At 40.0% G+C, this 16138-nt stretch overlaps 1 protein-coding gene and 1 pseudogene across 1 annotated transcript; one reads left to right on the top strand and one right to left on the bottom strand.

Annotated features, from left to right (window-relative positions):
• Window positions 1-2148: 2148 nt before the first annotated feature.
• On the bottom strand, window positions 2149-2358 carry LOC147464177 (uncharacterized). The gene has a single exon (XM_086493229.1). It carries the CDS (start codon window positions 2356-2358, stop codon window positions 2149-2151), a length of 210 nt encoding a protein of 69 aa, XP_086349355.1.
• Window positions 2359-6584: 4226 nt separating this feature from the next.
• LOC147464176 (cytokinin hydroxylase-like) overlaps window positions 6585-16138 on the top strand; it is a 73896-nt pseudogene continuing 64342 nt past the window's right edge.

Genomic DNA, 16138 nt, shown 5'->3' with positions numbered 1-16138 from the left:
AAATGGTACAATCCCTTAAATGAGCAAAAACTATATGATTTTTATTTCAAAAGACGTATGAGCATATTGACTTAGTTTACCAAGTCTCCCTGATCAAGAGAACGGTAAACACCAACATGCAAGAAGGACAAAGCACTACCAGTTTGTATATACTTGGCAGCCTCTTCTTGATGAAGTCATTATCTCGGGATAGGCCATCCCTGAGACATTACAAACCATGATTTTGCTGGTAGCCCTTCCATCCTCTTGGTGGGCATTCATCATCACACAAGCCTCAAGTGTGGATATGCAATTGCAACCCTTGGTGAGCAAAAGCCACTAAGAAGAGTCTCTCCGTGGTCAATCTACGGGCACCCAACCATTGCCAATCCTTGTGGCAACAAGTCCGACCGCCAAGGCTCCTTCAACAACAATAAGAAACCTCCTTGCCAGCACCATTGAAACTCCAATCATGGTGGTCGAACGACCGTGTCATGGCGGCAAGAGAAATCAACATGTTGACTTTCAACTTTTGTCACAAACATGGACACCTAGAAAAAGATTGTCATCAGAAAAAGATGAATCAAGCAAGTGGAGGACTTCTCCCAAGATTCGTCCACCAAAGGTTCAATGTGAGCAACTTCAGCCCATATCCTCAAGTCCAAGCTCATTACTGAGCTATCACCCTATGATGGCACTAGACAACCTCTTCTCATGCCGCCCACTTGCCCATGTAGCTGTATGCCAATTTCATAGGTGCCCCCTCTACCTTTGCTAACATGTGGTTTCTCAATATTGGTGCCACCCATCATATGACATATCACCAGGAATGGCTCAAGAATCTTACCTCTCTCTCTATCCCATTAGAAGTTAGCTTAGGTGATGATAACACCCAATTTGTGCAAGCTTATGTTGATGTCGAGATCACTTTGCCTGAAGGTCACAAAGTCATTGTACCTCGAGTCTACTATGTTCCAGGTCTACGCAAACATATCATCTCTGTGTCTAAGCTTATCAATCAAGGCTTGAAGATGGAATTATCTCGTCTCAGCTGTCATATCCATGCTCGTGCTCCTAGTGGCCATATTTTTTACTATCACTTGTCCTCAGCAAGGTAAATTTTACCCTCTTGAGAATTCATCTACCGCGGCTTATGCTTTTGCCACAATATCCAACACTGCTAGGAAAACAGAAACCCTCAAGCGGCACTATTGGCTTGGCCACATCTCTCAGCACGCTCTCCGAAAACTAGCTCTTGGTCTTCCCAAAGAATTGCCATCTTTCAACCTCTGTGAAGGTTGCATCATTGGTGAAGCTACTCACCAACCCTTTCCTAACTCTTTATCTCGCACTTCACATCCGCTTGCTCTTATTCACTCAGATCTCTATGGCCCTCTCCCTGTCCAATCTCTCACAAGTCATAAATATTCCCTTACATTTATAGATAATTATTTCCGCTTCACCTTTATTTATTTTCTATCAAAAGAATCCTCCACACTCTACCACTTTTAGTACCATAAAGCTCAAGTTGAGAATCACACTATACTACTCATTCAACGATTTCACTTCGACCAAGGTGGTGGGTACACTTCCAATGCTTTCCCCAATTTTTGGCACACAAGTGGCATACTTTATGATTTTAGCATCCCCAACCACCCGCAACAAAATGGCATCATAGAGCGTTAAAATTTCACTTTGCTCAATGCTGCTCGCACCATGCTTGCTCAAGCGCAATTGTCTCCCATATACTGGGAAGAGGCAATTTCTATGACTTGCTATCTTCAAAATCACAGCTACAACTGTGCACTTTAAGGTGATACACCCTATGCTCATTGGTTTGATGCTCCACCCACTCTTTGTTACTTACGTATCTTCGGGTGCCTTGCATATGCCTTTGACATCCATCCGCCCTCTAATTAATTAGTTGGCACCTCGGAGTACTCGCCACATCTTTGTCGGCTATGATGACCCCATTGGCATAAAATCTTACAAGCTTTTGAATCCAGGTACCAACACTTTTCTCTATAGTCATTCTGTCGTCCTCTTTGAAGAGCTTCTTCTCCTACCTCCACCCCTCCCTCTACATCGACACATGCACCATTTCCTTCAACAGCCGACCTGCCCACACCTGCTCTCCCCAATCTCCCCACTACGAGGTGCTTCCTCCTCCTAGGGTTCTAATACTTCCTCTTTATCCACATCTCCTCGCTCGCCTACACCAGCTTCTTCCGAGAACCTCATGGCTGCCCATTCACCTGCTATTGCCCCTGTTTGTGTAGATGCGCTCCCTGCTCCCTCACTTCTAGCTGTGATTTCCCCTGCTGCACATGAGGATTCTCTTTCTGTTCCCTCAATCTCGGTTGCAATTCCCTCACCCATGTCACCTCATTTGCTCCTTTACCTTCCACCCAAGTTATGGCTCAATCAACTCTATCAAGCCCCCTTTCAAAGCCATGTCATCACTTAAATTATGGCTCAATCTCCTCACGTAAAATCAGTTGCTACTCACCCAACCTTCCCTGCAATCATGCTTCCCTCCTTGTAGCCTCAACAATGCCTATATCAAACCACTCTACTACTCATCTTTGCACATACCATCGCCGTGATTGCCACACCCCTTGCTGCCGTTCTCCTTGACCATTCACACATTATCGCAGCCCAGCTCCCTCCTCCCCCTCTCCCCTCACAACGTATTCATCATCTTAGCCGGCCCACACACATTCAAGATGCACTCTCCCCTCCACCTTCAGTTGCTCTTACTCCCAACAACTTCACTCGCCCCACCCTCTCTGAAGTCAAGCCTCAAACCTTGACTCCGGTACTTCTCCCCTTGCAACTTCATCCCCATGGATCGGAGCCCTATTTCCCTCTATTGCGACCAATCAGCTATTGACTTGGTTTTTGCTCCTCAGCTCACCTAAAAAATGCGGCACATCTGCATTGCCTATCATGCTTTGAAGGAATTGGTGGAGCATGGTTTCATTTCTCTCAGCTACACTCCTAGTCTCCTACATCAGATAATTGGGCTGATTGTCTCACCAAGACTACTGATCAAGCCAAGTTTTATGCATCATGTCAGATGCTTGGTCTCCTCTCTTGAATGTAATCTCCACGGGGGATCTCTCCTCACACATCTTATTTTTCTTTGATTGGCATATTTTCCCACTTAAGGGGGGATGTTAAAATCATAAGTGGGAGTGCACTCCACCTCACTCCTCACCTAATTTAGGTCCATCATTTTCTCCTCAATCACCTCCTACGTTTGAGCCCTAGCTAGCTCTAACTACCATCCACAATCAACTCCTACTCATGTATATAAATAGGTGTTGTGTCAATTCTTTGCCAAAGAGGAAACGCACTCATCGTTATATCCTCAAGCATATCCCTTGTTGGCGATACGCACTATTGCAGATATTCGCCTCCGCTATCCACTTTCTTTTGTGTGATGAGGCAATGCAATGGGCAATGAAGAAGAGTATAGTTACACCAAAATTTCCTCTTCCTATACGCGCACTTCAAGTTCCAACCAAGTTGAGGCACACTTTTCTCACACTGCATGACATACTTTATACACTGTCAAACAATGGTAGTACCCCCAAGATTGAACTCATTTGTAAACAATTTACCGAATGACCATGTCTCACTTTTTTAGGACATTTATTTGGAAAACTTCCTTACAAAACCTGCTTGACCTCCAGAATTTTCGAAAGCTTCTACTCTACATGTCACTTCGAATTCAAGAAAGCTTTGACCTATCTGTCGATGCTTCTCTACTTCAAACCTACATTGTCTAGCTTCAAAATCCAACTCATGCACTTTAATACGAAGGCAAAGAAATATGGAAAAATGAGGAGTTAAGAGATACCATATCATCTAGGATAACATCTATCTTTTTTTTAATGGTTAAGGGCACCCCAAAGGACACCTAGGCATGTAGCCTAACTTAATCTGAACCTAATTCTTGTACGTGATGAGGTCAATCCTCAAAATAAGTTGATTAGAAATGATTAGTATTGTGAGTGGAATGGAGATCCTTAAAGAATCTTGGAAGATTTGTGTAATGAAATGAAAGCGGAGCCATTTATTAAAAGCATTAGAAGCGGCATGATGTTCTTCTAGCTCAAACTCCAATCATGTTAAAGAAGGCAAAGGCACCATGTAAATTTAGATGGAGAAAGCTGTAATAGTATGGACACCGACACACACACACACACACACACAAAGTGTAATATATATGTGTGGATGTCCAACTAACAGCTTTATATATATGGACAACTATTGACAGTATGCATACTATACACACACACACACATATATATATATATATATATATATATATATATATGTGTGTGTGTATTGTCGGTGTCCAACTATTACAGCTTTTCTCCATACAATAGTTAGTATGGAGAAAGCTTAATAGTTGGACACCACATATACATATATATATATATGTATGGAGTCATGCATATACTACATAGCTTAGAACGGAGCATACAAGCCAACCCACATTGCAATCTAGTACATATGGAGGACCACATAATGTGCTCAAAAGTTTCCTTGTTTGGTAAAGAATTTTGTCTCACCTTACTCTTTAATATAGCTCGCATGGAAGTGCAACCTTCACCTTCCACAATAAGAGGAAGAGCTCCAATCCACGTATCAAAGGCACCGAGGATATTCTTTGGTACTACAAGTGAGCTAGCATAAGCAAAAAAGGGTCATGAAATGACAAGGGGTCACGTACAATATGGAATGCAAGCGGGAAGGCTGTTGTGTACTTACCTTTCTTAAAGAAAGTGTAGAGCTTTCTTTCTTGAAAGTAAATATCCAATTCACCGACAAATCCCCCAACACATCCTTATTACTACTCATCTTAATCTAAATTCACCGCACCTTATCCTAAAACCACATCTCCATCCATTCTTCGTTAATAGACAGTCCGAGGGATTAGACGGCCCCCACTTCTCTGTCATGTGCAAAAGAACATAAAAAAAGGTAAAAAGAGATTAGACTCCCTTCTGTATCAAATGAAGGATAACGAGTAGCCTAATTAACCCACACGACCTAGATCTTTACATACAACGAGTGCTTACGGTAGCAAAAAACCTTGCAATCACTATAAAAATTCCATACAATAATAAAAATTAACCATGAAATTCATTGTTCCTTTTTAGGTGCAATGATATATTTTTCCCTCTTTTTTTGCAAAACTCACAGAATAAAATACCAAAAGAGTCACATAAAATACATGCTCGTATCGAGACATGGATGCAACAGACATCGCATAGTCCGGCTTTACAGGGAGTAAAGTAACAATACATGTTTCCATCCTTCAAAGAGTAACAATATACTCTTTTTTTTTTTTTTTAACTCACAATTGTGAGTGAATTATATTGAACAGCCGAAAAAGTTACAAGGTTTTGTCATGCTCATGTTAAGCCATGACAACATCCAGGAATCCTAATTACAACGGCTATTAGGGCAGCCACTCCTACCGATGGCCAAGGTTTGCCGCCGTCCCTGGTATTCCGTCTGCTGACAACAAGGCACAAGTAGTCCTAGACCAATCCTCCGAGTGATGCTTGCGCCCGAGTGCCCATATTAGAACTTTGCTTTCCTGTATAATTTCTGCGAAGCTTGCCACGTCAAATCCTCCTTCAAAAACACGGCGGAACCTTTCATAGCTTCAATAGTAGTCTCCACAATCCTTCCATTCGCGTTAGGGGAGGAGTAGTAGTAGAGGGGTGTTTCCGAGTCACTTGATAGGATATGTGTCTCAATCCATCATGTAAACCTATAGTTGGGGACCACTAGCTCTCGCTAGGGCTTTACAAAATGTAATTGCATGCTATATATATATATATATATATATATATGCGCTAGCTCTTCATGCTTTGTGAAAGAGTCAATAATGATTTTACCTGTGTTGTACGTGTATGCAATAAGAAAAAGGTCATCTCCTCTTAACTTTCTTGTATTGTGTATGCCTCTTTAACAATGTCAGCTTTGCCTCGGTATATACACAAGCAGATTTGGAAATTACGAAAACTAAATTTTCTTCAGTGTTTTTTCATACACTACATAACATCATGAGCTTCTGCTCGAGAGGGACTACATACCTAGCTAGGTATGATTGGGGGCAGGGGACCGCCGGCCCGGTGGTGCATACCTAGCTAGGTACGATTGGGGGCGGGGACCGTCGGCCCCCAACGGGCAGGCGGTGATCCCCTTCCCCCAATCGTACCTCGCTAGGTATGCAGTGCCTCCCTCACAGAAGCTCATGATGTTGAGGTAGGTTAGAATGTGGGAATTATTCAAGAATTTGTCCAAAACTTCTTGTGGTATTTGTCAGGTTACTGAGGGGAAAAAAAACAAACTCAAGCTTAGCTGGTTACACATTGTTTTTAAGTCAAAGACTAACAAGCTCACAATTATTTCTACGACTAAAGAACAGATTCTCTACGTCTAGTATATTTACTAAAATAGTAAGCTATTGTTGGCAGGTGATCAAACGTCAAGGAATCCATGCCAGCTAGTTAGTCGGCTCTTCAGGAACTAATATATGAAGGGGGTGAGGATGGCCACGTTCTAAGCAAGGAAGGGGAGTGAGATACTAAGGAGAGGGCCTAGTTGGGGGAGATTATAAGCTGCAAAATTTGATGAGGATGAGCACTCTAGTAGTGGGGGTTGGGTGCCTCTTGCTACTTATTATTGCTGCATGCCACCAATTGTGGGTGTTCCTGCACGTCCACTGGTCGAGGCCTTGGAAGATCAGGTGCTGGATGCGCAGGCAAGGAATCAGTGGACCATCGCCCAGCTTCTTTGGCGGAAACCTTCAAGAGCGCAACAATCTTCGTAAGGAGGCCATGCTCCATGACATGCAAAGTCTTTCCCACGACATTGTACCTCGTCTCATGCCTGATTATGTGCAGTGGTCCCAAACCTATGGTACACTCTTTGTTTTGTATTTATAGCTAATAACTTTATTGAGAGTACTCTCTCTCTCTCTCTCTCACACACACACACACACACATTATGTTATTATCTTGTGTAATGATGCCAAAAGAGTATGTTCTTTGTCTTGAGTTGACAATTCTCTCTCTCTCTCTCTCTCTCAAAAGTACTTAAAAGTTCTTTGTCTTTAGGCTACCATGTTCTCATTTTTTTCATTATTAGCAAACCATCTTCTCTCTCTCTCTCTCTCTCTCTCATTCTCTCTCATATAGACTCTTATATATTCTAACTGACCTGTGTATTGTAACAAGGTAAGAGCTTTGTGTTCTGGTGGGGCATTGAGCCTCGGCTAGCTATATACGACTTGGAACATATCAAGGAGCTACTATCTAGCAAACACATGTACTCACTGGGGCGGTCTCGGCTACAACAAGAAGGGGTGATGCACTTCATTGGGAAGGGACTGTTGATGGCAAACGGTGACACGTGGACTCATCAACGACGAGTTGTGGCACCGGCATTCCATGTGGAGAAGCTCAAGGTACTACTAAACATTTCTTTTAGCTGCATAATACCTGGTAGCACTACTAGTTCTTGATCTACAAGTCTCTCTCTCTCTCTCTCTCTCTCTCTCTCTCTCTCTCATACGTGTATGTCGCATATAAGCTCCCTCATCACGATCCACTGAGTTTCTTCACACGTACCGTGAGGTCCCTCCATATCGTGCTCTTGCGAGTGCTATGTATTACTACTATTATCTCAGTACCTAATATCTCTACATTGCAATAAATACTTCAAGTTCTTCAAAGATTCTCCAGGGCTCATGGTTTGAAGACCATAACTAAGGCTCATGGTTCGAAGGTCATTACTTTGCAAAGATTCTTCAAAGATTCTCTAGGCTCATGGTTCGAAGACCATAACTAGGACTCATGGTTTGAAGGTCATGACTTTGCATAGGGATTTCAATTACGTCTTCACGTGAAGTGTGAAGTGGTAATAACTCATTGCATTAACATCCCATAGGAGTGTAAATAACACCAAACTCACATTGACCTGTTGAAACTAAGAGTTCCTGTTTGCCTGACGGGATATTTGATTTGCCCAGCGGGACCCCTTCGCAGCCCAGTGGGCTCAAAATTTCCTCCAAATTTTTAGAGAGCGCGCCGCCAAGTTTGAAGGGGCCTATATAAACAATGGCCCATCCTCTCAAACACCCCTTTTGGCGCACTCTCTAGAGTCCTCACTAGAGCTAAAACTTGAGGTTAATGCTTGAGCTTTATCATGTAAACTTTTTGCACCTTTTTTCCCTATAAAAACGCCCACTTATAGTTGTTAGGAAATAAGACGTAGCTAAATAGATTTTTGAGTAGATTACTTAATGGAGAGAGATAGATTTCACACACAAGAGATTATAGAGTAGAGAGAGAGAGAGAGAGTACACACGATATACGTGGTTCACCCAATGTGGGCTACGTCCACGGGAAAGCAGCCACTCAATGGCTTTAGCACTTCAAAAGAAGAAGTAGTTTACAAAGGGATTAAACCCTTGATAGAGCTCCCGCCTTGCTTCACTCTCACCACCTCACGCTCACCTTGTTGCATCAACTTCACACTATGAAATGTGTGTAGAAATGGCCTCCTTTTATAGGCCAAAAGGGCTGCCCTCTCTTATGAGTGACAGCCATGTGTAGCCGCTCTTGTGCGAATAAGTCCAAATCGGACCTTCCAATCCACCCATGTGTGGCCGCCCTTGAGAAGACAAGTCCGCTTTTGAATTCGGCCACTGGCCGTTGAATCCGGCCACCGGCCACCGGCCATTGACTTCCGACCACTTTCCGGCCACCGTCCGGCCATAATATTCCGGCGAAAAAAAAAGTCTCGGGGGCCTCCGCCCCTGAGGCCTCTAAAGTTGCCCCTGATTCTTGTCCGTGAAAATTTTGGTTTCCGGTGAGTGATTTTCCTTCACGCACGATGGCTTCTCCTCATAATGGGGGCCTTACACATGTGCGCGTTTACCACAGAAAATTACAAGGGTAAATCAGGCTCCATACTTAACAATAGTTACCTTCCTTGGTTGTCTATCCACTTGGAAGCCAGTTTGGGTAGGAAGTATTCTCGTGGAGAGTTTAGGCGGTGTGAGTGCATGGGGCTCATTTTTATTGTTGAAATGGTGCGCTCCTCATCACTACACCAGCGTAGTTGTATTTTATGACTAGTTACCTCCCTTGGGTGTCTATTCACTTGGAAACTGGTTTGGGTAGGAAGCATCCTCGTGGATGGTTTATGTGGTGTAAGTTCTTGGGACTCATTTGTATTGTTGGAAGGGAGCAGTCCTCATCATTACAACAATTTAATGCTATTTTTTTATTTTTTTTTGGCCTACATATCACTTTTGTCGGGGTATTAATGTTGCCCAAAGGGACCTTGATGCTTCTCGAAGGGCAACTCATGTTGCTCCGGAGGGCCTCAAAGGGCTAGGCTGTTGCCCGCTGGGCAAAAATGAGCCGACCATCTAGTAGCCTTCAAGTCACATGGACATTTTCTGTGTATGTGAAGAGTTGTGAATTGAGAATTTTGTTAAGTAACATTGTGATCATATTAAAAAACATGTGATTACGTGAATTTGAATCCCTACTCTGCACCACCACTAGCAACAACATCATAAAGCATGCGGTCTACAATGGAGCTCAATTAGAGATGTTCATGAGGCAGTGGTGAGGAAGGCAGAAGAAGAGGCCTTCTTTCTCATGGTGCTTAGTGTCTTGAAGCTTCACTTAATGAAGATGTGTGACAAGGAGCACATGTAAGTGGTAATTCTATGGGGAATAGACCCTGGGGTCAAGAAATTGATCTTAGTACGTCAAAAACTCGAGGCTATATCTTTCTCACTCAAGATAGCAAAGATCTATCCAACAAGCTTTAAAGAGATCCTTCCCTAAACCCTTCCTTAAGGCCATAATTTAATTCATTTTTTATTTAAAATAAATTGGGGGGCCCTACTATTTATTGTAGATTCCTTTGCCTAGTAAATTATGGCCTTCTATATGTGTCTACATTGATTTAGTTGAAAATTCCTATAACTAACATATGAGTGATGCAATAAGAGCAAGGAACTTTAATGTATAGAGTTGGCCATGATATTCTACATCTTCTCTTTTGCTGATGCTCCAATGAACTGTGGTAGGCCTTATGCATGTATTGTTCATTTGTCCTTATATACATCTATTCAAATTTTTAGGACTTTGGTGGTGGATGTCAAACTTATGTCAAATAGAAATTCTGCAACAATAAGGCCCAAACATAATGATGAATTATGTTCTCAACAACAATTCTATCTATGATATATGGATCAAATTCTTGATAGTCTTGAATGTAATTGATTGAAATGCATCAAGTTCAATGCAAAGCTCATTTGCATTCATTGCAAGGACATGACTAAGTCTATATAAATCCTTACGTTTGACTGTGCCATTTGAGAAGACCTAACCAACCTCATAAGGTGCTGACCAAGTTATTTTTAGATTAGGTTTCATAGGTCCTAAATTGGAGTGATATATTAAAATCAAATCTCCTTTGTGAAACTCCTGCATCTTCAACTTATTGTCATGCCAATGTTTCTTTCTTTGTTGGACCACTTCTTCTGCCAACATTGCCCTCTGTCTGATTCATCTAGCTTGAGTATCTCATCAGTCTCTTTTCTAGAGTAGTATTATAATCTATATCTCTCATGTTTTATAGTTAATATGAGATACGGAACACCAAATTCCATTGGTACAATGGCTTCTATACCATACATCATTTTGGAATGTGACATTATAGTTGTAATAAAATGCACTATTCTATATGCCCAAAGTGATGTTTGAAGTTTCTCATCCCAATTGTGAAGTTACTTCTACATAATTTTAGTAAAAATAGTCTTGATGGTCTTGTTGCTACTCTCATCTTATCCTTTGTATTTGGGATAATAAGGTGCAGACTTTCGATGCTTGATGGAAAATATTTTAGTCAGGACCTGAATTGTGTCATTTAAAAATGAGTCTCTTGATCTGCATCTATCTCCCCTAGGCAGCCATGATAGTCTTGATGGTCTTGTTGATACTCTCAGCCTATCCTTTACATTTGGGATAATAAGGTGTGGACTTTTGATGCTTGATGGAAAATATTTTAGTCATGATGTGAATTGTGTCATTCATGAAATGAGTCCCTTCATCTGCAGCTATCTCCACTGGGCAACGATGACATGCTCATACAAGAACCTGATTGTAGACTTAGCTATGTTGTTAGGAAGTGCCTTAGCCTCCATCCATTTACTCACACAGCATGTAGCTATGACTATATGCTTATTCTTTTTTGGGTGTGACTTTCTTGAAAGGTCCCATGAAATCCAAACCCCACTCAATGAATATTCCCAAGGGCTGAATTGTGGTTAAAAATGTCAAATTTGATGAATTAGGTGTATCCATTTTTCAAAAATCTCTAACATTTGATATCATACTCAACCACTGTAATTGATTTTTTTCCTATAGTAATGTCAGTAGAAAAGTGTCCTCTAGATCTTCCAATGTGTGCCTTAACGACTACTTGCACACTTGTTGACATAGGTATATACTCCATCTTACATAGGTAGACACTCCATCCTTGCTTACATAGGTATACATTTTCTCAATACTCCTTCAATGCCCTATCTATATCAGGATCCAACTATGACTGTAAAGACTTCTGATAATGAGAGCCTTCTTATTAGAGTGCGATCAAAATTTTGGTATTCCACCATATTGCAAAAATCATACATGTCTTTCCATTCTCGATTTACTTCCTTAGTTATCATTGTCTAAAATAAAATAACATCTATTGGGTTACCTCTCAAGGATGCATATGTCAATTGAAAATGAGATACCTTCTGTACTTCTAAATAGGAAATCTGCACGGCATTGAGTTTTGATAGGTTTATGAAAGATCTTGAAATCAAATTTGAGAAAAACCATTATCCATCTAATCAATTTTCCTTGGATGGCAACCTTGTTAGTCAGATAAATTAAACTCGAATGATCAACATAGAAATGAAATAGCTTCCTCAACAAATAACGTTTGAACTTTGGGGCATTGGATACCATTCCGAATGATTCTCTTTCTGTTGTTTAATACCCCTACTTTGTCTTATTGTACCTGTGATTGGTAAAGTATATAGAATAATTAGTTTTTTCATCGAGTTGAGTCAAAATCACTAAACTCGATTATCAGTTCTCCATCGGGTTGAGCTAGAATAGCTCCCATTGCCATGCTAGAACCATCTACATGAACATGAAAAATGATATCCCATTTTGGTTGGCAAAGAATCACTTTCATATTTATGGATTTCTTTAAAGACTGTAAATTGGCTTCACATTCAAGAGTCATGATAAACTTAACTCCTTTCTAGGTAAGTTCATATAATGAAACGGCCTTCGTTGCAAACATACGCTTGCATAATTTGGAAGTCATACATACTGGTCGTGCATTTGATTTCAGTGGTATCCCCAATACTAGCATACTTCTAGGTCAGCACCCTTCAGATCCGTATGTTCCCAAGCAGACATCCATATATTTTGAAAATAACTGCTTGTCCTTTTCTTTGATCTCCGGTCTTAGATACTTATTCATCTTTATTAGCTTAGGATTTGATTTTGAACCCAAATTCCATTCTTCTATTTCTTGATCATCTAGTAATAACGAGTATGGTATTTTAGTCTCTATTCATCTAGCTAGTGATTCAACTTCTTTTCCTATACATATGTCAACTGCATACTCATTGTAAGGGTTATATGTACTAGCTAGATCCTCACCTCTACCAACCAATACCCTATTGCTTTCTGGTGCGTGAGCATTCTGCTGCCTATTTTTTGTGTCCACCTCATCTAGTCTAGCTTTCCCAGTTGTCTGGCTTTCTTCCTCTCATGAAGGACTTTTTTTCAAATTAAGTGGTCTTTTCCCCTTGACTCAATAACATTATCCAAGTACTAGTGTCTTTGTTCTTCTACTCTATTCTAATCTAGAACCGCATTGAGGTCTATTTCAGCTATGGAAAAGAGATTTATTGATGCTAGCATCCCTTCTATCTGTGTTATTGGTTTTAATTTGGATTCTTTTATTGGGCCTTGTATGATTAATCTTTGGCATGCATAATCATGTATGGCTCCCACACTTCTTAGCATGGCCTTACTAAGAGCATACTATACGCACCTTGTACATCCAAAACCAAAAAACTAGTTTTAAACATTTTGATCGAAAAGTTCTTAATTAGACCACTACCTTGGACAATACTTTGGTCTACCATTCTAATTTTTAAAGGATCATGCTTCATCTCCTGAATTCCTAATTTCTACCTGAGGTGCTCCTGTAGAATATTCACTCTAGCACCACCATCCAAAATGACACCTATTAGTGGTTCCCACTGCTTTTTGACCTTGCAGTCAATTTGAATGAATGGTATTTTATTATCCTTAATTTTAGATAGATCGATCACCAATGCATCTGGCTCTATCTTCCTCTATCTTTTGTTGAATTGGCAAATTCAGGTAATATAATTCTCATATCATGAATTCATTAGTCAACTTCTGGATTCTTTCACATACTTTAATATATATCTCATCTTGTTTGTTTCCAAAACTACTATATGAATTGGACGACCTTCCCTTTGTAAAACTACCTTCACAATGCCATGCCTCTGCTGATAAATTCTTTTTAGGAGATTCAGATTGTTGCTGCTAAACATTTTTTGTCTCTTAGTTGATGGATCCTTTTGTGGACATTCCGATTGTTGATGCTGAATATTTTCTATCTCCAAAATTTTTAATCATCTTTTGTACTGAAAATGCATAATTATTTCTTTATTGCAAGTTGACAAGTGAAAAAAGAATAAGTGAGATATGAAATATGCAAAATTATAGCATAATTATGCACATTTTATTATTAAAGTGCTCTTTATGAGCTGTGTTCATCGGTGGTTAGTGACCATAGCTTATAAAGAGAAATTTAATAATAAAATGTTTATAAATATGCTATCTTTTTGCATAGTCCATAGATCACTTATGTTTTTGCCACCTGTTAGCTGCAATAAAGATATATCACTCTTGCATGTACTTATTTATAGATTTCTTGAATGCTCAAAATGATTGCAGACCTTCTGTCCGGATGTATAATGACCATAGCTCATAAAGAGAACTTTTACCATATGATGCTTATACGTGTCCTATTCTTTCACATAGTCTATAGCTCACTTATGCTTTTTCTATCGTAAAATGCAATAAATAAATAATTATCCATTTTCATTACGTCTTTTGGTCAATTCCACCTTGACTTTTAAAATCTCTTCCTCAGGATGCTCCTAGTTGCTAGCACCCTTTGTACCAGATTCAAAAGCTAAGGTTCCCGCACTTCCTAAGATTTTGAAGCTTTTGGCAAAAGCCTTTACATGGTTTTGGCTACTCTAGCTTCCTCTGCTCCAGATCCTGAGTGATCTGAGTTGCCAACTCTACTCCTGTCACTCATCCACTTCTTTGGACTTTCCCTTAGCCTTCTAGATGACTCTCTGTTTCCCTCACGTTTGAGCCTCTTCTCTTTGCTTCATTTGGCTAGATGGCTCATCTGGTAATTTCTCATATTTTTCACAAGTGTAGCAGCTGAAATTATGTATGGTAAAGTTAGCTCTATTGCTACCAAAAAAATTTGATAGCATCCTGTTCTAGCCATATTATTGGTATTATCTCCATTGTCTATGTTCTCATATAGCCTCTCTTACTTGACTAGTTCCAAGGTTGTGGAGTCATCATGGAAACATCTTTTCTTTCTTTGAAATGATGTATTTTGATTTTACAATTATTCTACATGTGTCCAAAATATTTTCAATAAGTTCATTGGTAACATTCATCAGACTAATGTTCTTTTGATTTACATTTCATACAATTGGTCTCTACTTTCTCTAGTGAAGCTATGTTCTTAGAGATCTCAGAGATATGCTTGGGCAATTCTTCAATCTTCTTAGTCTAGGTTCCCTTCTTTCTATGCTTGGATGTGTCTTTTAAATCACTATATGAAGAGCTGAATTTGGTTTACAATCCTTCAATAGATGACTCATTGGAAGTGGAACTCTCTTTTTCTTTTTTGCCCTTGTTCTTTTAGATTGTTGCTCTAGTTTTAGAGCTCTTTGCACTGGATCATTAAAATTTTGGGATGGTGTTGATACCTCTTATTCTCTTAATTTCTTATATTTGAACCTCAATCAAAAAACATGCGTGCATGCGTTTTTTTAATGGTGCCTCATTCAGCTGCCTGGCTAGTTTCTTGATTTTGTCGACATAACTTCTAAACCCTGCCTTGTTTGATTTTGTCCAATTCATAGAGCATATCCCCATCTCTGTAGTTTTCACTATACCCTAGTTAGAAAGTCTTCTTCAACTTACTATAAGTTTTGAGCTTGTAAGCTAGATAACTATAGTACCATTTCCTTCCTGTATCCTTCAAAATTTGTGAAAAATACTCTGGCCAATCATCTTCATTGATGTCCTTCAGATCAACATACTACTCAAAGGCTTTATATGTGGACATCTAGATTCTCTCTTTGATTGCCTTTAAAAGTGAAAAACACAATTATTAGATCATTGCACCATTCACCATGCCTGATCTATGATGGTTTGATTTCTTTTTTTGATGCTTGGATGTAAATTTGGGAAACACAATTTTCAGATCACTAGACCTGTTACTCGTGATGCTTATTTGTAGTTTGGAGGGTTTCCAAATCCATTGTTGTCTTTGCAGTTAGTTTACCCAATTCTTGTTCTTTGAATTCCATGGCTTCTTTGTATGGCTCGACACATATAATTGGCCAAGTCTAGTCTTTCCTCACAGAGTCGTAGACGTCTGTATACACTATGTAGATTTTGGTGGCGAGCATAGATTTCATCCTTCATTTTGTCTATTACATCGTGGACATACTGTGTGTATTCATCTATGTCCTCTAAATTGTCCATTGTTCTTGTGTTGCTCGCTTTTGGCTAATCCGTTTGTGTGTCTTGAGTCTCAGCCATTGGCGCATTTGGTTGGTTGGCTTGAGGAGTTGGTGTGGTTGTGGGACTGGTTGGTTTAGTCTCTTGTTCCTTGACATCTTTGTTGAGTGGTTTGGAATCATGTTTTAGATTGGTAGCAATGCGAGTGGTTTCCTCTGGTGTAG

This window comes from Adiantum capillus-veneris, chromosome 2 (assembly GCF_014529385.1).
Source record: "Adiantum capillus-veneris isolate H3 chromosome 2, ASM1452938v2, whole genome shotgun sequence".
NCBI lineage: Eukaryota > Viridiplantae > Streptophyta > Polypodiopsida > Polypodiales > Pteridaceae > Adiantum > Adiantum capillus-veneris.
Note: the sequence above shows the minus strand (reverse complement) of the source record. Positions and strands in the feature narration are given on the sequence as shown.